General features: G+C 52.9%; 2 protein-coding genes, 1 non-coding gene and 1 pseudogene across 11 annotated transcripts in view; 1 reads left to right on the top strand and 3 right to left on the bottom strand.

The window, feature by feature from the left end:
- LOC141277276 (uncharacterized) overlaps positions 1-4,327 on the bottom strand; it is a 5,746-nt pseudogene extending 1,419 nt beyond the window's left edge.
- Positions 1,014-1,120, top strand: LOC117309933 (U6 spliceosomal RNA). The gene has a single exon (XR_004524215.1). It is a non-coding gene; the product is annotated as a U6 spliceosomal RNA (small nuclear RNA).
- Positions 3,180-17,494, bottom strand: SPATA32 (spermatogenesis associated 32). 6 transcript variants are annotated; one of them, XM_073797303.1, is made up of 5 exons: positions 16,535-17,494; positions 7,651-7,705; positions 6,796-6,850; positions 5,407-6,479; positions 3,180-4,861 (listed from the first exon to the last, which is right to left on the bottom strand). In XM_073797303.1, the coding sequence occupies exons 1-5, from the start codon at positions 17,154-17,156 to the stop codon at positions 4,777-4,779; spliced, it is 1,890 nt and encodes a 629-aa protein (XP_073653404.1). In that variant the 5' UTR covers positions 17,157-17,494; the 3' UTR covers positions 3,180-4,776. The 6 variants fall into 6 exon arrangements, with proteins under 6 accessions (XP_073653404.1, XP_073653405.1, XP_073653408.1 ...); XM_073797304.1 differs by having other exon boundaries at positions 7,651-8,811; positions 16,554-16,569; XM_073797307.1 differs by lacking the exon at positions 16,535-17,494 and adding an exon at positions 8,505-11,018.
- A 1,039-nt stretch (positions 17,495-18,533) lies between these two features.
- MAP3K14 (mitogen-activated protein kinase kinase kinase 14) overlaps positions 18,534-26,486 on the bottom strand; it is a 42,140-nt gene continuing 34,187 nt past the window's right edge. For 3 of the 4 annotated variants that reach the window (XM_033848104.2, XM_033848103.2, XM_033848105.2), the window contains 8 exons: positions 26,027-26,131; positions 24,558-24,721; positions 23,926-24,076; positions 21,751-22,140; positions 21,480-21,586; positions 20,901-21,045; positions 19,627-19,727; positions 18,534-19,264 (listed from right to left, as the gene is read on the bottom strand). In XM_033848104.2, coding sequence (XP_033703995.1) covers positions 19,100-19,264; positions 19,627-19,727; positions 20,901-21,045; positions 21,480-21,586; positions 21,751-22,140; positions 23,926-24,076; positions 24,558-24,721; positions 26,027-26,131 — 1,328 coding nt within the window. In that variant the 3' untranslated portion in view covers positions 18,534-19,099. The remainder of the gene's footprint in view (positions 19,265-19,626; positions 19,728-20,900; positions 21,046-21,479; positions 21,587-21,750; positions 22,141-23,925; positions 24,077-24,557; positions 24,722-26,026; positions 26,132-26,486) is intronic. The other variant, XM_073797302.1, reaches the window with a different exon arrangement.

Here is a 26,486-nt window from a genome sequence, read left to right on the forward strand (position 1 = left end):
AACATGCGGACAGGTAAGGAAGAGCCTCCCCCTGGCCAGGTCCACTCCTGCCCCACCAGCCTTGCCCCTCACCCAAGCACTGAGCGAGTCGGTGGCTGTCAGTGAGGACAACCAGGAAGTCTTTGAAGCTTACGGTTCCATCACCTGGGAAGAGAGAGAGGAGGGGGTGCCGAAGGTGCCCACCCCGCCAAAGCCCTACTCTGCGTACGCGTTAGGGGCTTGCCAGCAGTTCGAGGCATAGAGCATCCAGTCCTGCCTCTGGCCAAGCGTTGTCCCAGGTTGAGTGGGGGAGAAATAGCCCTTGCCCTTGGGAGCCCCAAGTCAGGATGATTATCACAACAGGAATGTTTAGGGGCTCCGGGATAGGCATGTTGATCAGGGCAGGCTTCCTGGAAGAGGGAAATTTAGAATAGGACCAGGCCCAGGATTTTGTGGGCAAGGGAGGCGTTCTTCAGGGCTAGAGGTGGGAGAGGACAGGCGGGCAGGGACAGGGTCACCCACCATCCAAGTCTGCCTGCCGTAGAACCTCACACATCTCCTGCGGGCTTAGCTGGACACCCACATGGCACTGGGCAGCTTTCTGCTGTGCGTGTCCGTGGTGCCTGTCGGGCTGGAGCTGAACAGTTTGAAGACATCCTGGAATGCTGAGGGTGGGGAGGGGGGCAGGTGGGCAAGGTGAACCACAGGCACAGGAACCCTGAGATTCACCCACTCTAGCTCAGATGGGACTGAGGACTTGGGTTCACCAACCCCCTGTGCATTGTAACTTAATGGAGAACAGTGGCTGCTGTGTGTTGGCACTTGTTAAGTGTCCATTCAATTCTCATGTCCAAAAATTGAACTCAGGGCCCAGGTTCGATCTCTGGTCAGGGAACTAGATCCTGCATGCCGCAGCTAAAGATCCCGCATGCTGCAATGAAGATTCCCGTACGTGGCAACGAAGATCCCGCGTGCCGCGACTAAGACCCGGTGCAGCCAGATAAATAAATAAATATTTTAAAAACAACGACAACATGCTCGCTTCGGCAGCACATATACTAAAATTGGAATGATACAGAGAAGATTAGCATGGCCCCTGTGCAAGGATGACACGCAAATTCATGAAGCGTTCCACATTTTTTATATGTACATATGTACAGCTGATTCACTTTGTTGTACAGCAGAAACTAACACAACATTGTAAAGCAATTATACTCCAATAAAGATGTTAAAAAATAAATAGATAAAATATATGTAACATAAAAAACATGTAATGACCATTCTCAGTTCACAGGCAGTACAAAAAGAGGCCAAATGCTGGACCTGGTCCAAGACTTGTAGCTTGCTAACCCCTATGTTACTGTATATCTGTTGCAATTCTAAGGATCTATAAATATTAAATCATTCTAGTGATCCTATGAAAAAAAAACCCAAACAACAACAGAAACAAACAACAAAATAACTCATGTCCAAGGCCACACCACCAGTAGGGGCACTGCTGGGCTTTGGACTCGGGCAGTCTGGCTCTGGAGCTACGATGCCGAGAGGCTCCAGGAGCCCTGCTGGCACCTGGCCTGTAGTAGGCACTGCAAATTATTATTATTTTAACATCTTTATTGGGGTATAATTGCTTTACAATGGTGTGTTAGTTTCTGCTTTATAACAAAGTGAATCAGTTATACATATACATATGTTCCCATATCTCTTCCCTCTTGCGTCTCCCTCCCTCCCTCCCTATCCCACCCCTCCAGGCGGTCACAAAGCACCTAACCGATATCCCTGTGCCATGCGGCTGCTTCCCACTAGCTATCTATCTTACGTTTGTTAGTGTATATATGTCCATGCCTCTCTCTCGCCCTGTCACAGCTCACCCTTCCCCCTCCCCATATCCTCAAGTCCGTTCTCCAGTAGGTCTGTGTCTTTATTCCTGTCTTACCCCTAGGTTCTTCATGACATTTTTTTTCTTAAATTCCATATATATGTGTTAGCATACGGTATTTGTCTTTCTCGTTCTGACTTACTTCACTCTGTATGACAGACTCTGGGTCTACAATGGAATATTACTCAGCCATAAAAAGAAACGAAATTGAGCTATTTGTAATGAGGTGGATAGACCTAGAGGCACTGCAAATTATTGATGATGAATAGAATGCTTCTGCTTTGAGGGGCCCCTGCCAGTATCAGGGCATGATCTTTGCAGGGACATTGGGTCCCCCAAATGTAGAAATGATTCCTTCTACCCCTACTCCCACAGCTCCAAACCCCAGCGGGGCAGGGACCTCAGATTCTTGTTTTCCATCCTTTCTCCCAGTTTCCCTTCTTCCTTTCATCCTGTTCGTCCATCCACCATCCATCCATCCACCATCCAAATACCTTGCTATCCACCAATCCCATCCCTCCTTCCCTCCTTCACACACACACACACACACACACACACACACACACACACAGAGCAACAAGCCCTGGGATTGCAGAGATGAGCAAATTAGGCTGGCATGGAGAGGTTACAATACAATCACTGGTTTCTCACTTTGTCCCCAGCCTCTGGGCAGGCAACTCCATTGTATTCTGCTCCGAGCACCCCCTAGTTTTCCTCCCTGCTCCCAGCCCTGAGGCCCTCACCTGCCAGCTGCCCGGGTGTCAGGGGTAGCAGATTCTTGTCTGCAAAGCTGCCTCGTGGGAAGGAGGCTGGAAAGGCTTTTGTACCTGCTGCAGAGAGATGCCAGGGCCAGGCAGGCCTTTCCCCAAACCCAGCACCCCAGGCCTGGCCTCAGTCCCTGTTCTCACTTCTCAGACCCAGCGCTTGGGCCTGTCTGTATTGTACGGGTGGCCGCAAGGCCCTTGAACTCCCTCGCCGCCTGGGAGGGCTGCTCAGCCCGTGGCTGTGGCCGCTGCTGCTTCTGTCTGGGTCAGCAGGGTACGCGCTGCTGCAGCCTCCTCCCCTGCGTCCTCCCGGCCTGCTCCTCTCCTGGGTCTCACGTGAGCAGTCTTTGAGGCTTCTGTGGAGGCCTTGGAGGCGGGGAGAAGACAGGGCCGAAGGGCCCAGCCCACTTGAGTGCCCGACTCCAGGGGACCTGAGACCAGACCTGTGGGTGCACAGCTTCCCCTCCCAGGACCCGCGCCGCCCCCGCCAGCCTGCAGCCACAGTCCTCTCCCTGGGGGATTCCGGGGGCAGTAGCTTGGAGGAGTGGCGGACCTTCCCCCTGCCCACGTCACCTGGACGTTCTCTTTGCCGATGGTGACATCTTGGTCTTCCATCCTCTGCTGCCTGAAGGGCAGTCACAGGCTCTGAGGCCGGTCCAGTGTCCCAGGTCCACAGTCCCCAAGCTGGCTTCCGGGTGGATCTTAACAACTTTTGGCAGGGGTGCCCTTCTCCCTCCCACTGGCCTGCGCCTCTCTGCTGGGGAACCTGCAGTTTTCGTCTTTTGTGTTTCTGCCTCCCTTAAGGCACGTAAATTTGTGACTCCACTTGGAAGCTAACAGGATGGCTGAGGCCCAGGGGAGAAGCAGGCCCCAGAGGCCCCAAGTCAAGGCGTGGGAGGGTGGGATCTAGCCAAGTTGGGGCTGTGGCCCACCTTACCCCAGGACCCCCGGGAGGGCAGGGACCCTTCCTCCAAACGACGCAAACCCACAAACCACGTTAACAAAATACTTTGGGAAGATGCATCCCAACAGCCAGACACTCACCTCTGGGTCTCTTCATCCTTCCTTCCAGCCTCCTGCCCCCTTCTCTGGCCCTGGCCCATTCTTAACTGCTCACCCCTTCCTAATCCCATTCTCCCAGGCCCTGGGCACCTCCCTCCTCAGCCCCGTCTCAAGGTGGGGCAGGATTCTGAGGACCTGCAAGGTGATTTCACTGCATCGGGAGCCTTGGCCCAGGGTAGGTCTCAGGCTCACCAGGTCCCAAGCCTCGATGCTGCCTCCCCTTCTCTTCCTCCCCAACTTCCCTCTTCCTGCCCATGTCCATCCCCGCACTCCAAGTTCTCTTCCCTCCTTTGCTGCCCTCTCCTCTTCCAGAAGCTTCTCCACATTGCCTGTCCTCCCCTGCCGTGGGGAGGCTTGTGCGTTTGTGTGCATGTGTGTGAGTCACAGGTCCTGTGTGTGTGCCTGTGTGCACGGCACGTGTGGAACATGCTTCCTCGATCTGCATGTGGCTGTGTCATGCTGACCACGTGTGTAACATGCTGGTCAGCTGCTGGGGTGTGTGTGTGTGTGTGTGTGTGTGTGTGTGTGTGTGTGTGTCTGGGTTGCATGCAGAAGTGCATCATTACACATGGGCTCTCCCCTACGCTGGAGGTACCTCGGACTCAAGGCGGTGGCCCCTGGAGGACCAATCCTTTAGCTTCATTCTTGCCCTCCTTCAAGCCCTGGACACCACCCCTTTACCATGCCAGGCCTTCCCCATGGAGAGAAGCAGGAAGAACTCCTTCCAGAAGCCGTCTCACCTGCCCAGCCCCACCCCCAGCAGGCTCTCGCCTCAGGCGATCCCAACGTGCCCCCCTTTTACATCTAAGAAACAGAAGCCTCAGAAAGGGCACCACTGAGGCCTCCCCTAGTCACGAGTCTGCTGCTGGCTGGGAGGTCCGGCTGGGTGCAGGGGAAGTGGGACCACCCATGGGGAGTGAGCAGGCCCAAAACAGGGCTGGCAGAGCCCCCAGGGGGCAGGGGCTGCTGGGGTAGCTACAGTGGGGGTGGCGTCCCTAAAAAACTCGAGACCAGGATGCCGCAGCCAGAGGAGTTCACTGGTCCAGGAGCATTTGCACAAAATGTCTGAGCCGGGGGCCAGCACCGTAGGCTTTACTGGTTTTGTCTAGTCTTCTCTGGGGAAGTGGGGGACGACAGCTTAAAATGGATTTTCAGCAATAATGGACCCCCTCCCGAACTGCAACGCAAAAGAGAGAGAGAGAGAGTCACTTGGGCCTTGGTGGGAAGGTCAAAAGAGAGGGGTGAGCCCAGAGGCCTCTCGGAGGAAGGCCCTGGGGCTAAGAGGGCCTCCTCCTGCCATGCGGGTGGGCGGCTGGTGTTCTGTGGTGTTCATTCAACACCAGGAAGCACGGGGTGCTGGGGAACCCCGTTTCCTCATTCCTGGCTTGATGGAGGTGTCCTGGGCCCAGAGCTGGGGCCATCGGGTTCTCAGTAGGGAAGATACTAGCCTGAGCATTTCCAGTGAGGGTGAGGCTGTCTGTGCTCTGGGTGAGAAGCCCCCTAATGCTAGGACGACATTCTAGTTCCCTCTTTGAACCCAGGTCCTTGTCCCTGCCCTGAAGCAGGTTGAGGTCTTGAGGTTGAGACATCACAGCCCACCCATCCCCCAGCCAGTCCCTCATTCCACTGTCCCCACCCCCACCTGGCTGTGTGAGGAATGGGGCCACCTGCACATCATAACACAGCCCCCTCCCGGGGGAGCTTTGGGCCAGCCTCACTTACTCTTTCCCGGCTCCTTGCGGCTGAGGGGACATGTTTGGGGGCTGGAGAAACTTCACCTCCCCTTCAATGGTGGCCTTCTTGAACCCTAGCTTGCTGAAATCAAGGTAAGGGTGAGGGAAGTGCTTGTCTTCCTGCTTCGAAGCATCGTGCGGCTCCCTGGTTTCTCGTGGTTCCTCTGGTGGCTTCTCTAGCGCATCCTGAGGGAGGTTTTCCTGCTTCGAAGCATCGTGCGGCTCCCTGGTTTCTAGTGGTTCCTCTGGTGGCTTCTCCAGCGCATCCTGAGGGAGGTTTTCCTGCTCTGGCTCGTCCACAGTGGGCTGGGCAGTGTGATCCACAGTGGGCTCTGTGGAAAGCGTCATGTCCATCTGGAGTGGGGCTTTGATCACATGCCCCAAATTGGGCAAGTCCATCCTGCTGGAGGAGGCCATGGCCAGGGAAGATGCGAAGTCGATCAGCTCTGCCAGGCCGATGGTTTGTGTGGAGGCGGACGGCTGGGGGCTTGGAGGCTGCTGGGAGACTTCGTCTGGAAGAGCTGGCTGGGCACTGGGGGCCTGGCTCTGCTTCTCGGAGCACACGGTGTCCTTGGGGGCCGACGGCTGGTCTGGGTGGCAGGCGGTCTCTTTTGTGCTCTCCTTGATGGGCTGCATGCTGATCGCCTGTTGCAGGCTGTGTTCTGAGGCCTGGACGAACTTGTCTGCCCAGAAGAAGTGTTTGGAGGTCTGCACACAGATGGAGCGGTGGTCGGTGGATAGTGGGTCCTCCTCTGTTGTACTCGGGTAGCTGGAGATTGACCTCATACTCCATTGGCTGATGTCCTGCTGCATTAGCCCCTCCATGTAGGGGTGGAGTGACTCTGTCTTATACCCCTGCGGCTCAGGGTCTTCACTGAAGGGTTCCAAGTTAACCACCTTCATCTTGGGCTCTGTGTCCAGCTTGGCCTCGGGCTGGAGCATGACAAGCGGGCGCACCTCTGGCTGCGGGAAAGGCTTGGGCTTCCGTTCCGGCTCCAGTTCTGGGTCTAGGCGCGGGACCTCTTTGTCTAGGGACTCCAGCTCTAGCAATTCTTTCTCCAGCTGAAAGGTTTCAACAGAAAGCTGAGGAGGCGCCTGCCCCCCAAGGTCCTCCCCGACACCCATTCCCTGCCCTGCCCCCCTCATGCTTCTTCTCACTTCCTTTCCCACACTTGCCTCTTCCAAGTGACCTGCCTAGGGCAGGGAGGCGGTGTGGGCAGCTGGTGAGGGCGGGTGTGCGTGCCCGTGCTGACATTGGTGCCAGGGTCCCAGAATTGTCCAGGGTAGGGGCTGGTCGGGCTTTAGAGAAGACAGGCCCCAAAGAGCCCTGCCCCTGGACCCCCACCTCCCCATAAGATGTGACGCTGCCCATTGTTACCTCCATGTCATCTTCCTCTTGTACTGACTGGAACTGGTTTTGGTTTATGCCACCCCTAAGACAGAAGGAGACAGAGTGGGTGACAGGGCTCCGTGGGGTGGCTTCAGGGGACGGTGTCTGGAGCCCTTAAGACCCGAGCTGGCAAGATGCCCTCAGCTCACTCCCCTGTCTGTGCCCACTCCCACCAAAAATTCCAGACTCACTCTCAAACTTCAGTGAGTTCTGGAAGTGCCTAGAGAGCTGGCCAAGTTGCCCCCTGCCACCCGCAAAAGAGGGATACAGTTGGTTGGAGGTGAGGCCCAGGAATCTTCATTTTAATCCAGCATCCCAGTGAGCCAGTGCCCTTGAAAGCGGCTCCCCACAGAAAGAAAAGCCCAGAGCAACGCCCTCTCCGGGACCTGCCCGCTCTCAGCTTGGCAGATCTGAAATGCAGGGGTGTGTATGGAGGGTGCCCTTGGTTCCTGTTGGTATTTTGCCATCATCTTGGCCGTCCCCTTCAGTGCTCAGCCACTGTGACCCCTCTCCTTCCTTAGGCAACTGCCCACCCTTCCCTTGGACAGCTGTCCTCAGAGAAAGGCAGCTCTAAGGGGTCAGGTCCCATCCATGTCTTGGGTGCGCCCCACCACCCCTCAGTCCTCCTCCAACGTCAGGGGCTGGGGGCAGAAGCAGAGGAGGATATGACCCCCACCCCCTGCTGCCTTTTGGCCTGGATACTGCCCTTGGGGAGATTTTGGAAACGGGCAAGATAGAGGAAGATCTTGGGTGGGTACACATGAAAACCTCACAGCCATGGCAGCTGGTGATCTTGGAGGGTTGGGGAGAGGTCCTACGACGCTGGGGGGGACTAGTTCTCACTGTGTATCCACAATGTCCACCGACTCCTTGTCACAGCAGGGAAATCCGTTGGCACCTGGCAGGGAGAAGGAGGTGAGGGCAGGGGAGCTGCAGGCGGGGACAGTCCCTGAGGGGTTCTGGAGTCCGGACTGAAGGTGCTGCTCCAGCCACCCCCTCCCTCCCTGTCCCTCACCTAAGCCCATGTGCCGTCCCCTCCTCCACGTCTGCTCCCTCCACCTTCCGTGATCCGTCACTGTCCTCCATTAGGGCGAATACTAACCGCGGTCACTTCCCGTTCATTGAGGGCTTCTAGCCCAGGTATTGTGAGGAGCACTTTATATGCTTCAGTTCATTGAATCAACACAAAAAATGAGAAGAGGTTCATTTGCCCAAAGTCCCTCAGCTGATCATTCAGGAAGTCAGGACCTGAATGCGGATTTCACTCAAGAAACTCTTTACTCCCCTGTCCCGCATGCCGTCCTACCCTGGAGCCTACAACTGTGTGGGGTTCCTCATCACACCCCAGATGAACTTCACCTTTCTCCATTCCTGCCCCTCTGCCCCCTTTCTCCACTCTCTCTGGCCAGGCTTCAGATTTGCCACTCACTCTAACCCTGGCCTCTCCTGCCCTGAAATCTGTCCTCTCTTCCCCTGGCTTCTCACACCATCACACCCTGGGGTCATCCATCTCCAACTCTGGGCCAGAGTTCTCACCCCAGGTGCTTAATTTGAGGTGATGCTGACACCCATCTGGTTATTTATGAGCTCCAGTCATCCTCTGCAGGAGAGACTGACTCCCTGGGGGAGCCCCCCCACCCCGCCCCAGTCCCCTTCCTGGAAGCTTGTATCTTTTATTGCAGAAGCTTCTTTTTCACCTTTTGGGGATAGGAGCCACCAGGCTGTCCCATTCTCTGCTCCCCAGCGTACTGGATAGAAGTTGTTGGTGGGGCCATCATGGCAATGGGCAAGCTGAGTCCCTACGAGCCTGGAGTGTGGCAGGAAGTGACAGCCTTGGCTCTAGCTGAGAAGAATTGCTCCCAGGATTAGACCAGAAGGATTAGAATGTGCTGTGGCCTCTCCCTAGAGATGTAGAGGCTGGAGAGTGTCCTTGAATGGCCGGTGTTGTTCCTGGGATTTGGCTTCCTCCATGTTCAGCCTGGGCCTGGGATCCAGAGTGCTGGACTAAGAGTACACCAGGGACAGGCTCACAGTGGTGGGCTCAGTGGTCTCTTCGGAACCCATCACCTCCTTGACCACCATGCTTCCTTCGACCATCCCTTGGCTTTCTCCCCACGTCTCGCTTCCTCTGCAATTCTACCTGCCCCAAATGCTGCTGTTCCTCAGGCTTCTGACGTCAGAGCCTTCTTTTGCTTGCTTTACAAAGTTTCCCTGGGAAATTTAATCAACACCTTCAGCCTTAACCCTTCCATAAACAGCAACTGGATATGGATAGAAGAGGAGAAATTATTATGGTGTAAACCTCATTGCAGCACTGGGGGATGGAAGCAAAAGTCTGAGGTTGATTCAACTTGGGGCCTCTGTACCCAACTTGGGGATGTTCTATTAGGGATTCAAGTGACATTCTGTAGTGCGTGAAATCATTTCAATGTCCAATTTTGGGTTGCTATTATATAGAAATGTATTGATCTCGTATCCTGTAACCATCCTAAAATCTTATTAGTTCTAGTAACTTTTTTTAGATTCCATAGGGTTTTCTATGTAAACAATAATGTTCGTGACTCAACAGTCTTACTTCTTCGTTCCCAACCTGGATGTCTCTAATTTCCTTCTCTTGCCTTATTGCACTGAGAATAATCTCCAGTAAAATGTTGAAGAGAATTGAGAGTGGACATCCTTGCTTTGCTCCTGAGCTTAGGGTGAAAGCATTCAGTATTTCACCATGAAGTACAATGTTATAATTTTTCTCATAGATACCCTTTATCAGGTTGAGGAAGTTCCCTTCTATTCCTAGTTTACTTAATTTTTAAATAGGAAGGGATGTTGGATTTTATCTGATGCTTTTTCTGAATTTATTGAGATTATCATATGGTTTTTCTTTTATATTCTGTTAATATATTATGTAAGTTATATATAGCATATATTATGTTAACATATGTTACATATTATTCTGTTAATAATCCTTTTATAATTTGTTTATGGTGAAATAAATAGATCTAAAAAATTTATTTATTTATTTATTTATTTATGGCTGTGTTGGGTCTTCATTGCCACATGCGGGCTTTCTCTAGTTGCGGTGAGTGGGGGCTACTCTTCGTTGTGGTGCGTGGGCTTCTCATTGCAGTGGCTTCTCTTGTTGCGGAGCACAGGCTCTAGGCGTGCGGGCTTCAGTAGTTGTGGCACGTGGGCTCAGTAGTTGTGGTGCATGGGCTGAGTTGCTCCGCGGCATGTGGGGTCTTCCCGGACCAGGGCTCAAACCCATGTCCCCTGCATTGGCAGGCGGATTCTTAACCACTGCGCCACCAGGGAAGCCCTAAATTGATTTTTTTAGATGTTAACTCAATCTTGCATTCCTGGGACAAATCTCATTTGATCATGATGTATTATCTTTTTATACATCGTTGAATTTGATTTGCTAGCTTTCAAAAAGGATTTTCACATACATGTTCACGAGGTATATTGGTGTGTAATTTTCTTTTCTTATTATGTCTTTGTTAGGTTTTCATACGCTGGCCTCATAGAATGAGTTGAGAAGTATCCCCTCTTCAATTTTCTGAAACAGATTGTGTAAAATTGATATTATTTCTTCTTATTTTTGGTAGAAATCACAAATGAAGCTTGTGGACCTGGGCTTGGAGTTTCCTTGTGTGAAGATTTTTAATTACAAATTCAACTTTCAAAAATAGATACAGGGCTATTTAGCCTATCTATTTCTTCTTTTTTATTGTGGTAAAATATACATGGCATAAATTGCCCTTTTAAAACTATCTTTAAGTATACAGTTCAGTGGCATCAAGTACATTCACATTGTTATGCAACCAGCATTATCCACCCCCAGAATATCTATTCTTCTTGAGTCAGCTTTTGGAGTTTGTAATGTTTTTTTAAAGGAATTTATCCATTTCACCTAAGTTGTCAAATTTATTGGCACAATTTGTTCCTAATATTCCCTTGTTATCTTTTTCATATCTAAAGAATCTGTAGTGATGTCACCTCTTTCATCCCTCATGCTAGTAATTTTTGTCCTTCTTTTTTTCTTTTTCATTTTATCTGGAGATTTATCAATTTTGTTGGTCTTCTTTTTTTTTTTTTTTTGCGGTACGCGGGCCTCTCACTGTTGTGGCCTCTCCCGTTGTGGAGCACAGGCTCCGGATGCGCAGGCTTAGCGGCCATGGCTCACGGGCCTAGCTGCTCCGCGGCATGTGGGATCTTCCCGGACCGGGGCCCGAACCCGTGTCCCCTGCATCGGCAGGCAGACTCTCAACCACTGAGCCACCAGGGAAGCCCTGTTGGTCTTCTTGAACCAGCCAGAGATATGTCGGATCCCTGTCTGGTCACCCTAAAGTGACATCTGCCAGGCAATAGGCTCCTGAAGTCATAGGTTCCCAATCAGCTTTTTATGATTTCACTATTACACATGAACAACCAAGCATCACCAGGCATTTGAGAAAACTGCTAACATAGGAGTGACAGACCAAGAGAAAAAAGCACTCCAGAGTACGAGAGGTAATTTGAGAAACTGAAGGAAACTGAAAAATTCTGATCATCTTCAGAGATTCAGAAATGAAGATATTCAACAATATATATTGCATCCAGAAAACAAGAACAGGATACTATTTAAAAAGAATTAAGAAAAGAAAGAGCTTTTTGGCAAATAGAATTGGAAAATAAAATACAGAGAATATTCCTAGAAAGTAGAACCAAAATATCAAGACAATGTGAGAGAAAAGGATCAAAAGGAAATCTGGGGCTTCCCTGGTGGCGCAATGGTTAGGAATCTGCCTGCAAATGCAGGGGACACGGGCTTGAGCCCTGGTCTGGGAAGATCCCACATGCTGCAGAGCAACTAAGCCCGTGTGCCACAACTACGGAGCCTGCGCTCTAGAGCCTGCGAGCCACAACTACTGAAGCCCACGCACCTAGAGCCTGTGCTTCACCACAAGAGAAGCCACTGCAATGAGAAGCCCGCACACCACAATGAAGAGCAGCCCCCCACTCATCGCACCTAGAGAAAGCCCACGTGCAGCAATGAAGACCCAATGCAGCCAAAAATAAATAAATAAAATAAAGTTAAAAGGAAATCTAATTCTGGGTTATAGAAAGGGGATTCAGAAAGAATGGAGAACATGGAGAAGAAAAGAGAAATCAATATTTCCCTGAGCTGAAGGATGTCATTGGCTTAAAAGTGTTTAGTGAATGCCCAGCACTACAGATGTCAAAAGATCTTTGTTGTAAAAGTTCATTGCACCAAGAACAAAGGATTCCTAAATGTTTCTAAGTGGAAAAACAAGTCACCTACAAGGGGAGGAGAATCATACTGGCAGCAGAGTTAGCAACAAAGCTTGTCTTTAAAATTTCTGAGGAAAATGGTTTTTAACCTAGAATTCCATATCCAGCCCAACTATCAATTCAGTCATGGAAAACTCAGAAAATTTACCTCCTCTTTTTTTTTGGGGGGGGGGGAAGTTATTTGAGGATGTGCTAAAGCAAAATAAAGGTGTAAAACAACAGAGTCAGGAATGAAATAGTGTGTCCACCCCCAGAAAGAAGCTAAGTCCCAGATGTTAACTGTATAGAGGCCTACAACCAGTACACATTTGTGCAGGAGAATAGAGGATCCTGGGCAGTAGGTCTCTGAAATAAAGAAGACCTGACAAGGTAGTTGGCTAGAGGTTGAAGAAAACAAAGACTATAATAAAAGCAAAGAGTACAAGGAAAAGGCCACTAAAAACTCCAGGAAAAACAAAAAGCTGTATGAGAAAGAAAAGGTAGTTGTGGTAACTTTTCTGGCCCTGCAGTGAACAGTTGTTATGTAGTCACAATAAGGTAAATCCTGTTTATTAACTTTCAACTTTTAGAATCAATATATAAACAAAATTTGGAAAACATAATTATGGTTATGGGACAATATGAATGTTACCAACCTTGATATTAAAAAACCCCAGAAATACAGGTTAGAGGCTTTGGGAGGTGTAAGGCAGGGAGGAAAGCTGAAGGGAAAGGTAGGGTCACTACAAACTTCATCTTACTATGTGTGGTGTCAAAAGATATTCTCTAAAGTTGATGAAAAAAATAAAGATATAAGTATATTAAATTTACAAAAGTTATCAGCATATCTAAAAACAATTGAAGTTGGGAGGATGGGACAGGGTGGCGCCATTAGAGCAAGAAAGTGGTAATGTCTAGAGCTGATAAACCAAGAAAAAGCCTGTGAGCTTGTAGAGAGATGAGAAGGTAACTAGGCAGAAAAACCGTTCACATGAAACAAGAGTGGTTGCTCTGAGGAGTGAGGCTGGGGGTGTGTGGTATAGGGGATTCTTGTTTCTCATCACTGAATAAGCTCTTCAGTACTATTTAACCACATGCATATATTTCTATGATAAAGTTAAAAGAAAATGTTGAGCCCCAGGTACTGGCCAGGCACTGTGCTAGGGGCGGAGGAGCTAGTGATGAACATACACAGTCTCTGCCCCCTTGGAGCTTTCAAGCCTGTGGCTGTGACTGCAGGAGACCCTCCAATCTCTATTTCTTACTCTCACTTCTCCTGAGTTCTAGACTCAAACTGCAATCACTGATTACACATTTCTCCTTCAGGGGGCCTCAACTTCACCTTGTCCAAAACACTACGGATTCCTTGTCAAAGCATGGAATTCCCCTGTTTCCTATTGTGACGTTGCTCAGGATTCGCCTCTTCCTGAAGACCTTCCAGATTCTACCTCGAGGTGCTGAGCTAGGGACTCCTCGTCCAGTTGCCCCCACCCCACCCCACCCCTGCAGACTTCTAGCTAAGCACACAGCTTCTTTCTGACCCTCAGTTAGAGGTGGGTCGGGTGCGTGGGTTTCTCACTTTGAATCTCTGATCCTCTACACAGAGAGTCAGATATAACGTGGATGCTTAGCAAAGGTCTGTGCAAAAATATGGTTTCCTTATCCCTCTCACCCTGCCAAACCCTGCGGTGTGTCCCCCATTTCTGACCTCAACTTCACACCCTGGTGTCCAGACTCTAGCCTGGCCAACACGGTTCTGCATGTCTGACCTGTCTTCCTTTCCAATCTCTCATCTCTCGATAACCTCTGCCTGATTCATCCTTCATCCTATCACCCCAATTAGAGACCTGGGTCATTTGTGACCCTCTCACTTCCCCAGCTTCTGGCCTTCCCACCACCGCTGTTGCTGACCTTCTCTTCTGACACCAAAGTCAACACAAACCCAGGACTCACTACCCCTCAAAACTCAGCTCTGAGTGCTTTGCACACATTCGATCCTCAGAGCCACTCTATGCACAGGTGGCCGCGACTCTCCTCTTACAGATGAGGAAGCTTGCACAAGTCACACAGCTCTTAAGAGCAGTACCATGACCTGAACACAAGTCGGACTGGCTCCAAACCCTGTGGTGCTAACCATTGTGCTGTCTGAAATTTCTTTAGGCCTCTAGATGGACCACTGAACCATGTGCCCCCACCCCCATCCCCACTGGGCATCTCAATGACTGCAGAGTGAGCCTGCTGCATCACCCCTGCCTCTGCTCACGTCTAGACTCTAGGGTGGCCTCAAAGATCCTGCATGGTCTGACCTCTGCCTTCTTTTTTCATCTCCTGGTATCCAGTTCCTTGCCTTGCCCCAAGCCCAAGACACCCTGGAGCATGGCAGGGTCTTTTGTGCCCCAGTGCCTTTGCACATGCTATTTCTGATACTCAGAAAGTCTCTCTCCTGACAAAATCCTGCTCATGCCTGACAGCCCAAATCTCCATTGTCGTCGTCTCAGTGATAATCCTAGCTATCCAACCTACCTTTTAATTGTTAGTTAACTCATCAGACTCAGGGCCTAGCACAATGCTAAGCCCTTACAAATAATAAATGCTAGCGAGGGTGTGGAGAAAAAGAAACTGTCCTATACTGTTGGTGGGAATGTTCTCACTATGGAGAACAGTATGGAGGTCCCTTAAAAAACTAAAAATAGAGTTACCATATGATCCTGCAATCCCACTCCTGGGCATATATCTGGAGAAAACTCTAATTCAAAAAGATACATGCACCTCAATGTTCATTGCAGCACTATTTACAATAGCCAACGCATGGAAGCAACCTAAATATCCATGGACAGATGAATGGATAAAGAAGATGTGGTGTATATATATATATATACACACACAATGGAATATTACTCAGCCATTAAAAATGCTGAAATAATGCCACTTGCGCCACATGGATGGACCTAGAGATTATCATACTAAGTGAAATAAGAGAGACAAAGAAAGACAAATATCATATGATATTGCTTATATGTAGACTCTAAAAAAAAAGATACAAACAAACTTATTTACAAACTAGAAAGAGACTCACAGGCACGGAAAACAAACTTATGGTTACCAAAGGGAAAGCGGGGGCGGGGGGGTAGGGATAACATATACACACTACTATATATTAAAATAGATAACCAACAAGGACTCACTGTATAGCACAGGGAAGTATACTCAACATTTTGTAATAGCCTATAAGGGAAAAGGACCTGAAAAAAAATATATAACAATTACTGTGCTGTACACCTGAAACTAATATGACATTGTAAATCAACTATACAATTAAAAACTAAAATAGGACTTCCCTGGTGGTGCAGTGGTTAAGAATCTGCCTGCCAGTGCAGGGGACACGGGTTTGAGCCCTGGTCTGGGAAGATCCCACATGCCGCGGAGCAACTGAGACCGTGAGCCATAACTACTGAGCTCGCGTGCCACAACTACTGAAGCCCACGCATCTAGAGCCCGTGCTCCACAACAAAGAGAAGCCACCGCAATGAGAAGCCCGCGCGCTCCAACGAAGAGTAGCTCCTGCTCGCTGAAAGCCCGCGCACAGCAATGAAGATCCAACGTAGCCATAAATAAATAAATAAATTTATAAGTAGATTTATAAATAAATTTATAAAATAAAATACTGTTCTCTGCTGAGATTAAAAAAAGAAAGAAAAAAGAAAAAAAGAGTAAGTCCTGAAGGGGTTGCAGTAAATGTTGCAGGAGTGATTTAAGTTGTTTGCATCAATTTGTTTGCCTTAGGCATTTGGGACGGGGGTGGGGGGGGGGAAGCTGCTCTCTGGTAGTTGGTTCTTGGCACATTTTGAAGGCTGGCCTATGTCCTCTTGGGAGAGAAGGTCTTGAGAAGAAATCTTCCATTTCGGGGGAGGGGGGGATCTGAGCCCCCATTATTAGAAACCTGGGAGATCCAGGGCCCTGAGGGGCAAACATCTTTGCTTGTTGGTACGGAGAAGAGTGCAAAGCACAACGGATGCGCTCAGTAAACATCTGTTGAAGCAGATTGATTTTCCTTGCACAAGCTCCAAGCATCAACCAGGAACAACTTGATTTGATTTGGGGGTGGTTCTCGGCAGTTTGGGATAATTCATGTGTCGTTTCTGGGCACAGGGCCACTGCTCTTTCTGGGTACCCTGAAGCCCTCCAAGAACCCGCCGGGTCTGCAGCCTCCACCCCTCGGTGGGCACGTGCAGGGCCAACGCTGGGTGGGTGTGGTGGTCAGGGTAGCACCGCCCCTCATCCTCGCTGGGATCGTGAGGGTTTTGGCTGGGGTCGACCTTCCTTTCAGGCGCCAGGCAGGGGCCCCGGCCAATCCCCGCCCCCGGCGCCCCGCCCCTCACTTTAACTTTTCCCGCCCGGCCCCGCCCCGGCCGTCCCTCCGCGCCCGGCCCCGCCTCGCCGCGCGCCCGCCCGCTCCCACCTGTCACCCCCATGCTGACCGAGGCTCTGTCTGAGAGGCGGGGAGCGGGCTGGTGGCTGCTAACGCCTCCGCCTCCAGTGCGCTCTTTGGTGGCGGGCTGTGGAGGGCGGTGGAGATGCCGGGGGCGCCGGCGTCTGTGATGTCGCCGCCTCTGTGACATCCCTGCCGCGACCGCTGCGGGCAGGGAACAGCGCTCACGATCCCGGCGAGTGGGTGGGCTTGGCGGTTGGGGGGCATCTTCCGGAGTGGGCTGCCCCACCTCGCCCCGCAGCCAGCCGGATGCCCCTCTCCTGGAGACATGGGGCGGCCCTGCTCTCTGCAGCAGGCCCAGATTGGTGGAGGGCGGCGACCTGTAAGCCTGGGGTCTGCTAGGCTGAACTTTGCACCTGCCCTGGGCACACTGGCACAAGGCCGCTGCCCCTTCTGTGCGCCCAGGACCCTCCAAGAACCTGCTGAACCTGCCACCTTTACCCCAAGTTGTGCACGTGTGTCCAGTGCACACACACAGGGACACAGCTTTGGGGTGCAGAGCCAGATTAGATAAGGCACCCTGTGCGCTGGTGGCATCCATCCTCAGACAGGTCCTCTCCCACCACCAGGGAACCGACTTTGGGAAAGTCATCTCTGATCACCTGCAGACACTTGGGTGGCTGGAAGGGCTGGGAGTGCAGGCTCACTCCCAGTTCAGTTCCCAGGAAGCCAGGCCTCAGGGACAGAGGAGTGGCGGGGGGGGGGGGGATGTCTTTGTTCTGGGCATGTGGTCTGCCCCCACCTAACCCTGCTGGGTCAGTGCCCAGGCTCGACACCCTCCTCCTCCTCCCCTCAGCCTGGCAGTGTTCTGCCAGGGACTTCCCTGCTGTCACCGGGTGGGGCATCTTGCCTAACTGGTCTGAATGGATAGCTCAGAGGCGGAACTGGAAGCACCAACCGGGAGGAGTGGTGGGAAAAGCAGCCCCATTCAAGGGCTGAGAACAGTCCTTGCCTACGGGGCAAGACTGGACAAGGTCCCAGCAAGAAGGCGCAAGGAGGCTGCTGTCAGGATGTGAGGTTCAGCACACAGGCAGGCGCGAGTGGAGACAACCGTGGCCCAAACACACTTATTACCTCAAACTTTATTGCCCACGAGGAGTTCTCTACCGTCTCAACTCTGCAGGACCAAGGCTGCAGTTCTTCATGCATGGGGGGGCCGGGGGTCTCTCCCTGGGGAGCAGCATGGCTCAATGTGGAGAGCTGGGCAGAGGCCACCTTGGCAAAACGTGGGGATGAGCTTCTCCCCAGATGGAACCTCAGGGGACATCCCCTCACCCCACAACAATTCACAGTTGATTAATGCTACATGAGTGCTGATCAGCTCCCCCGGAAAGAAGAGGCTGGGTTGGGGTGATGGTAGGGGGTGCTCACCTTAAAGAAACCTGAAGGAGGTTTGAGGGGTCACATGCATGGAGAAGGGTCAAGAGCTGAGTCCCTTCACCCCATCTCCTGGCCTGCTTGTGCTCATGCAGAACCGCTGGCCTGCCCTCCTGGAGGGCAGCCATGAAAGTGCTTGAGGTCATCAGAGTGCAAAGTGCAGCTGGCAGTGCCCCCAAGACCAGGGGCAGCAGGACCAGTGAGTGTCTCGGGAAGCTCACGTGAGGCTGTTGAGAGCCGTGGCCTGGGTAACAGTAGCACCTGCATCTGCCGCCTTCTCTCGAGTCTCTCGTGCTCTGTCCTCAGACGGTTCCCGTCAGGTAGGTCTCATGTCGCCCTTCGCTACTACAGATGAGGGAGCTGAGTGCCAGCTGCGCAGGGGCGGTGCTGGGCCTGCGGTTGGGGCTCGGGGCCTGCTGCTCCGGGGAAGACTCGTGGCCAGCAGCGAAGGGGCATGTGCTTAGGGACTGAGAACCATGTCACTCGAACGCCTTCTCTGGTCCTTGCTGAAGCTGAGCTCAGCTCAGGGCCTGGGTTGCGGCTCCCTGAGAAGTGTGGTGTTTTCTCCCAGGGAGACCCCCAGTGTCAGGCATTCCTCCCTCCCTGACCTGGTCTGAAAAACACCTAGAGATAGAAGGGGGCCTGATGGCCAGGCAAGGCCGGCCAAGGGCATCAGAGGGCCCCCTCCATTAACCCAAGGGTAGGCACACCTGCTGCCCCAGTCCTGTACTGGGCCTGGGGGTAGGTCATTAGATGCTCATACCTGCCTGGAACCCGAGGGAGGGGCTCACCCACCTCTCTGGGACCTGGGCCGGAAGCCACTCTCCCCTGACTGCCAGCAAGTGGTCACTGATCCTAATGGGTCAGGCCAGCTTGTCAGGACCAAGGCAGAGAAGACCCTCTTTGTTCCCCATGGGAAGAGGCCTCCTGTCTTCCTCCTCCTCCTCCTCATGTGGGCTCAGGAAGGACACAGGTGGGAGATCCTGGGAGGTGTTCTGCTAGCCCCACCTCACTGCTGCCAGCCCCTGGTCCCACCGCTGAGCCACAAGCTGGCAGGCCCCTGGGAGGAGGCAGGCTGAGCCTGTGTCTCGGGGGCAGCGCTGAGCACCGAGAAGGAAGGTCACTTCTGGCCAAGTGGAGCCAGTGGTGGAAGGCTGGTTAGGGCCTGTTCTCCAGCTGGCCATGCTTGACCCTCCAGCTCCAGGCGAAGCTGCCGTCAGGGGCCAGGGTGCACTGCAGGTCGATGCCCGAGTCCGGCACCTCCATGTCGTAGCGCACGGGCTGCCCGTCCTTGGTCACCAAGCTGAAGGCTGAGGCTGGGATCTGCGGGCAGAGCAAATGAATGGGTCTGAGAGTGGCAAGGGGCACCGAAGGTTCCTAGAAGTGCGGTGCTGACGGCCTCCTGCCGTGCTGGCAGACACCTCCCTCCAGCCGAGTAGGCAGCCCTGAGGTATCAGCTGCCTTTCCTTCTGGAACACTTGCAGAACCTCTCCTGGCCCAAGTGTGGATCCTGAGGACCCTTCAATCACCACGGCCAGTCTTGCCCTGGGACCCCAGGGGACATCTGGGGCCAGCTATTTCCTCTGGTGCCATTTCTACTTATTCAAAAGCCTCCTTCCTGGAGGACTGGGCTAGGTGCACTGGGTTCTGGGGCTCTGCCCCTAAGCGTGTACCTGCCCCCTTACCTGGCTGCTGATGCCGGTTGCGATGTCTCCCACCTTGACCCGGTGGAATTCCCGGATGTGCAGGTGTTCGCCATTGAGAGACTGTATTTGGACTTTCACACCTAGAAGGCAGGTAAGGTGACCGTCAGGGGAGTGGCTGCTAGCTCCCTAAGGCACCCTGTGTAGGGGGAAGCAGGGTGGCTGTGGGGAAGCTGCAGAGATGACATGGAGGATGGAGTGGCTGCAATGTTATACCCCTGCTAGCTCTTACTGGCCATTTCCTGTCAACACCAGGAATTTGGCCTGCACAGTGCAAATATCTAGGGTTGGCTCCTGTGGGGAAGTAGTATTTCAACTTACAAAGCAGAAAGGAACTGGAAACAAAGATTCTTAAATTAGATTGTGGGCAAATTAGATTTTAAGTCCCTGAGGTGGAGCGGCCTGTGGCCAGGCATGGGGGCTTGATGCCATGAGTCTCACTGTCCCCAGGGAACCGTAAGCTGATGAAACCCTCGTTCTATCAAAATCACAACATGACCTCTGCAACCATGCTTGAAAACAGAGTTCTACATATGTTGTCCTTCTCATCTTCTGACTTCAAATGTCAGAGGAGGATCTCAGCAAACCTACTACTGAGTTTTTTTTTTTAATATTTATTTATTTTTGGCTGCGTTGGGTCTTTGTAGCTGTGCACGGGCTTTCTCTAGTTGCGGAGAGCAGCGGCTACTCTTTGTTGCAGTGCGCAGGCTTCTCATTGCGGTGGCTTCTCTTGCTGCGGAGCACGAGCTCTTGGTGCATGGGCTTCAGTAGTTGTGGCTCATGGGCTCTAGAGCTCAGACTCAGTAGTTGTGGCGCACGGGCTTTGTTGCTCTGTGGCATGTGGGATCTTCCCGGACCAGGGCTCAAACCCGTGTCCCCTGCACTGGCAGGCGGATTCTTAACCACTGTACCACGAGGGAAGCCCCTATTGCTGACCTCTTGATTAAAACGCTCATGGGGTCCCATTCTTCCTTTTCCCTTTAGAAGACATTAATCGCTCAGCTTTGGGACTCCAGGCCAGGAAAGACTGCTCTCTGCCCCAAGCTAGAGGCCTTCTGGGACTCTATCAACTGCTCACAAGGGGCAATGGTCCTTGACTGCCCCATGAGGAAAGGCTCTGGGTGATCAGGGCCTTTACTCTAAACCAACTTAATGGCCAGGTACCTCAGATTCTGGGTGCCAGGTGCCTTCCTCTCCCTTCCCCACTGTGCCCCACTCTCAGACTCCCCAGTCCCAGGCGGATCAGGGGACTGTACCGTTGAAATAGCTCGGCGTGTCGGTGGGCCGCCCCCGGGCCAGCACCATGTTCCAGCTGGAGCTGTGGGCCTCCGCCTGGCTGCCCCACGAGTGCACGCCGGAACTCAGGGTGTCCCGCGAGCTCTGAGAGGCCTTGGACGGGTTCTGAAACAGAAGTGGGCACAGACTCAGACCCCCGGGCTCAGGGAGCCATCTCTGGCCTTGGTCTGATTTGGCGAGGAAGTGCCCATGTCCTAGGCTGGAGCGTGGCTCTCCTGAGCATTGGGGCTCAGCACAGGGCTGAGCTCCTGAGGGGCCCTTGGGCTGGAGGAGGGTGAACAGTAATTCTATGGGCACCAAAGCCAAGCCTTTCCCCTCACTATCCTAGTAGCCAAACCAGTCCCTAATTCCCGGGTGTGTTGGAGATGGACCGTCTCATTCTGAGAAACCAGGACCCCTGCCCCAGTGAGGACCCCTCCCAGAAGGAACAGGCACCCCTGTCACCTGCCCTTTACCCACTACTTGCACATGGCCCCTTCACTGGCCGGACACAGAGCCACCTGCCCTGTGCCCCGGCTCCTGGCCCACGGCCGACTCACCTTCTCACTGTCATCTGACAGGGAGAGGCTGTCGACGCTGAGGCATGACAGGATTTGCTCCTGTTCCTCCAAAGAAAACGGCTGCGACAGGCTGTTCAGAAATAATTCTGCAGAGAAAGGCAGAAGACCTTGTGAAAGACTGGGAGGGTCCGGCTGTGCCGTCGGTGTTCTTCTGCACAGATTGCTGACCCTGGGGAAGAGGACGAAGCCCAGGCCTTGGTGCAGGGCCCAGGCCAGTGCTCAGGGACCTGGATGCCGTGGCTGCCCGTACCTATTTCCAGCTGTTGCAGCTCTTGCTCGGGGAAGGTTGCCTTCCGCTCTGGTGAGCTGGAGTTCTTGGCTGGGGCCGGATCCAGGGAGGACAGAGCCAGTGGTTCCCACGTCCTGGACTCTTCTTTGCCCCAGTGCAGGCTGGGAGACTTGTTCTGCTCTGGGGGCTCTGGGGGTGGAGGAGGCTGGAGCTTAGGGGCCCCGCCTGCTGCATCCTCAGCTGGCTGGGGCCCCGGGTCCCCTGGTGAGAGCTCCCCTGGCGACAGCTCCACTGGCGGGGCACGTAGGGTCTGGTGAGGGTGCCCTTGGCTTGACGGTGGGTGGGCTTGGAGTGGCGGCGGATGTCTTGGTTCTTTGTACTCTCCCCTCCAAGGGCTCCTCAGACCTCCCACTACAAAACAGAGAGCACACGTGGTGAGGTGGAAATGGGCCAGGCCAGGTGGCCTTTCCTGAGCAGAAGAGGGCCAGAAGCGGGCAGTGAGAGTGGCCTTTTGCCCGGCCAGGACATGACTTCGGAGGGCAGTGTGTGGTCTCCAGAGGAGGCCTCTTCCGTAAGATGGCCCTGATGATGGGACTACGACAGTATTTCTTTTATTCCATTTTCCTCCTAGGTAACAACTGCAAATTTAAAAATTACAGAATTGGCTCCAGAGAAGGACTTTGTTAATATTAATAGTAAAGAGAAGATTTAAAAATAGCTCTGGGGTAATGCCAACTCACAGTTCCCAGGCGAATGGGCCTCGCTGACCCTCCGTCTCTCTTACCCCTCCCTTCCCGATAGTCAGTGCTTCCTGAAGACACCACTCCTCTGGAGTGGAAGGCAATTCAGCCCTGGGGCCATTACAACTACCATCTAGGTTTGGCGTCAGGGGGCTCTGCAAGGTCTCTCTTCTGTTTTACTTATTCCCTTTTGTTCCCATAACCACTGTCTCTCCCTTGCCACCCCCTACCCCGCCCCCGGCTGATGTTCTCTTATGTTCAACATGTCATTTTCGGTTTGATCGAATTCTTGCAAAGCATGTGTTATTTTTATTTATCAATTTTTTTAATACATTTATTTTATTTTTGGCTGCATTGGGTCTTTGTTGCTGCGCGTGGGCCTTTTCTCTAGTTGTGGCGAGCGGGGGCTACGCTCCGTTGCGGTGTGCGGGCTTCTCATTGCGGTGGCTTCTCTTGTTGCGGAGCACGGGCTCTAGGCGTGTGGGCTTCAATAGGTGTGGCACGCGGGCTCAGCCGTTGTGGCTCGCAGGCTCTAGAGCGCAGGCTCAGTAGTTGTGGCACACGGGCTCTAGAGTGCGGGCTCAGTAGTTGTGGCGCACGGGCTTAGATGCTCCGCGGCATGTGGGATCTTCCCGGACCAGGGCTCAAACCCACGTCCCCCGCATTGGCAGGCGGATTCTTAACCACTGCGCCACCAGGGAAGCCCTATTTATCAATTTTTAATTTCCAGAAAAGGCACTGTGTTCTAGGCCTTGCTCTGTTGGTCCTCTTTGCAGCCAGCACTGCGGCTTGAAGATCCAGCCAGGTTGCCCCGTGAGCAGAGTTGCTTTAATTGCTGTGAGCGCTGCGTGGAGCATCCTCCACCCCCCACCCCCACCTTTGGCCTCTCCAAGCTCCCAGGGAGGGACACCCGACTCCCCTCCCACAAACGACACTGCAGCGTGCATCCGCAGGCGTGTCCCCTTATGGATCTGGGCAGAGTTTCTTTGGCGGTGCGCCCTGGAGTGGGGTGCTGGGTCCCGGGTCTGCAGACGTCTGCCGGAGTGCTGCCAGGTGCTCTCCAGCAGAGCGCAAAGGCCACTGTCCCTCATCCCCACCAACACTTGGCGTGACACCAACTTCCTGATTTTCCCCACACAAATGGCTAGAAAGTGATACCTGGCTTTATTTCACATTCTCTGATACTGAGTTCAAGCCTCCCTTTATACGTTGTAACCCCTTGCCCCATCTCTGAGCACAGCCTCTGCATCAAGACACAGTACTAAGCACAGTACAAGGCACAGTACTAAGCACTTCGACTCACGTGACCTCAGTCTCCCTAACAAGCCTGAGGCTGGTGTCAGGCCCATGCTCTAGACGGGGGAACCAAGGCTCTGAGAGGCTGAGTACCTTGCTCTTGGCCACTACACGACCCCGCCGCCTCTCTCGCCCCCTGCAGCCAGCATGGGGCTCTTACCATGCTGCAGCGCCAGGCTGACCTTCCCCCCCAGCTCTGCGGCAGACGCTCGGTGGACAGGCTCTTTCCTGAGCCCTTCCTGGATGGCCTGGGCTGTGAGGGGGGCACAGGAGGGCGGGATCTCCCTCACAGGCGGAGGCTCGCTGGCAATCTGGGGGTCAAAAGGCAACATATGAGGCCCGCCTCCCCGTCACTTCCTGGCCCCCGGCTTTCTGTTCTTGCTCCTCCCCACTCTCCCCTGCCCTGCTGTGCTGGGGTCGGTCACAAGGACCAGAGTGGCCTGGTCTAGAGTGAGGGCTGGGACTGTTCCAAGAAAAGGTAGGACAGCACAGAGCCGGGGGGTGAGGCACCCATGACCCCCAGGCCCAGCCTGTCAGGAGGCAGGCAGAGGTGGCCCGGGGTGTGGACGCAAGAGAGCCCTGAACCATGGACCCAAGAAGACCCCTCACCTAGGATCTGCCCTTGGACCCTCAGATTCCAGTAGCCAAGTATTTTAGTCAGGATCCCACACTTATGATGAGGCCTCTGCTTGCTCCCATCTGCCACTGAAGAGCGGCCCAAACGGGAGGCCACATCAAGCCTGCAGCCCGGGCCCCGCGGCCCTGCTGGCGGCCCCAGGCGCTGTCACGGACCTTGAGGCACAGCGGCCCTCGGAAGTACTGGGTCCAAGGGTGGCAGCCATTGAGCATGTGCAGCATCATGCAGCAGCTGCTCCAGACGTCCACCTTGGCGTCACAGGGCTTGCCCATCACCACCTCTGGCGCCATGTGGGTCTCTGTCCCGGGGATGTAGTCCCCTGAGAAGGTGAGGAGAGACAGAAGAGGCAACTGTGAACTCTGACGGGCAGAAGCCTCGGCAATGACCACCCGAGTCAATTCCTGAAACACCCTGACTGTCTCAGAGTACTTTAAACAGAGATAGAGCCTCCAGATCAAACTTGCTGGGGCTGGGCCAAGTCGGGGATTGTGCTGGGGACTAGGACAAAGAATATATCATCCAAAACACGGGCTCTGCCCGTGGACCAAACCCTTAAAGTGCTTTCCCAAAAGCGGGGAGGGGCCTAGACACTGGAAATTCGGTTGTAGGAGACTGATTAGTGGTATGATGTTCCTAAAATGTAGGTTAAAAAAAAACAAAAAGGAAAAAGAAAACTTATATGCATAAAAGACTAGAAAGATTGATGCCAGATGTGAACAGTATTTTTTTCCAGCGGTTTGTAGTTTTGCTTAGCTTGACTTTCTGCAAAAGATATTAGAAAAGATATTTTTGTAATAAGAAGAAAACACTAGAGTTATTTCAAAGTGGAGGGCAGGTGTCCATGTGCAATTTACATCTTCAGAATTACCAACAGTCCTTTAACAACAAAGAATCACTTCTAAAAGACTGTTTTTCCTTTGGTCAAAATGAAATAATTTTATGCTAATGCTATAAATAAAAAAGCAGGGCACAAAATCGTGTTATAATGGCCTTAACTATGTACGGAAAAAAAAAAAGACCTGGAGGGAATTATCTAAAATATTCATGATTATCTCTCTGGGCAAGAGGAATGGTGAGAATTCTTTTTTCCTCCCCTTCCATACCACTTAACACTGTAGTCACCAAATATTTTACAGTGGGTATGGATTATTTTGATAACCAGAAGAATGTAAGTTAAAAACAGGGATTTCTTCAGCTACTGAGCCCCAGCCCCTTGGTCAGCCTTCCCATTTTGCTTTCAGAAACTGTGCTCTCAGAGACACAGGAGGGCTGAGGTCGCAGGCTGGGAGCACAGCTCCCCAGGAAAGGCTGGACGAGAGGGGTGGAGCTCTGGGGGCTCTGAGGTAGGAGACCTGGGGACCTCGGGCGAGGCACCCAGCCTTTCTGTTCCCCTCCCTGTATAACAGGAACAGCAGAAACACGCACCTGATGTGCATCATTGCATTTAAGCCTAACAACAAAAGCCTCATAACCTAGGGCTGCTGTGGGGCTGAAGCATCCTGGTGGACCTAAAGTGCTCACATCTCTGATTGCCATTGAGGAAGTACAGAAGGCACATGGCTAATGCGTAGTAAAGGCTACTGGCTATTATCATTGTGGGGAGCGGTGGCGGGGAGGGGCGTACCTGTGAGCAAAGACTTCCCCAGGCCATCGGGTTGAAGGCACACAGCATGGCCGAAGTCGCAGAGGGCTGCGTGGCTCCCATCGCTGGACAGGAGCACATTGTCGGCTGCCAGGCCACCCCCGGGAAGAAGAGGAACAGGTGAGTCACCAAGGGCCCCAGCCCAATCTGCGCCTCCGGCGAGGCGACTTTCTGGCTGACCCTGCATGGCACCTGCTGCTTCTGATTAGTTTCATTAGTCATGGAGGGAGGGAGGAGGGAATCAGTTCAGCCTGGAGGCAGGCAGCAGGCAGGATCTCTGAGGGTGAGGGGACAGTGCCACTCAGCTCTGCTGTCCCCACCCTCCCCCAGTGGTCACCAGTGCGGTAGGAGCTTGATCTGCTGTTCTCTGTGGGCATTGCCCACTGGAAACTACAGTGCCAGGCTGAGGGCTGGGAGAACACACTTCCCCTTCCTACTGGAG

Source organism: Tursiops truncatus, chromosome 20, assembly GCF_011762595.2.
Source record: "Tursiops truncatus isolate mTurTru1 chromosome 20, mTurTru1.mat.Y, whole genome shotgun sequence".
In the NCBI taxonomy this organism is placed as follows: domain Eukaryota; kingdom Metazoa; phylum Chordata; class Mammalia; order Artiodactyla; family Delphinidae; genus Tursiops; species Tursiops truncatus.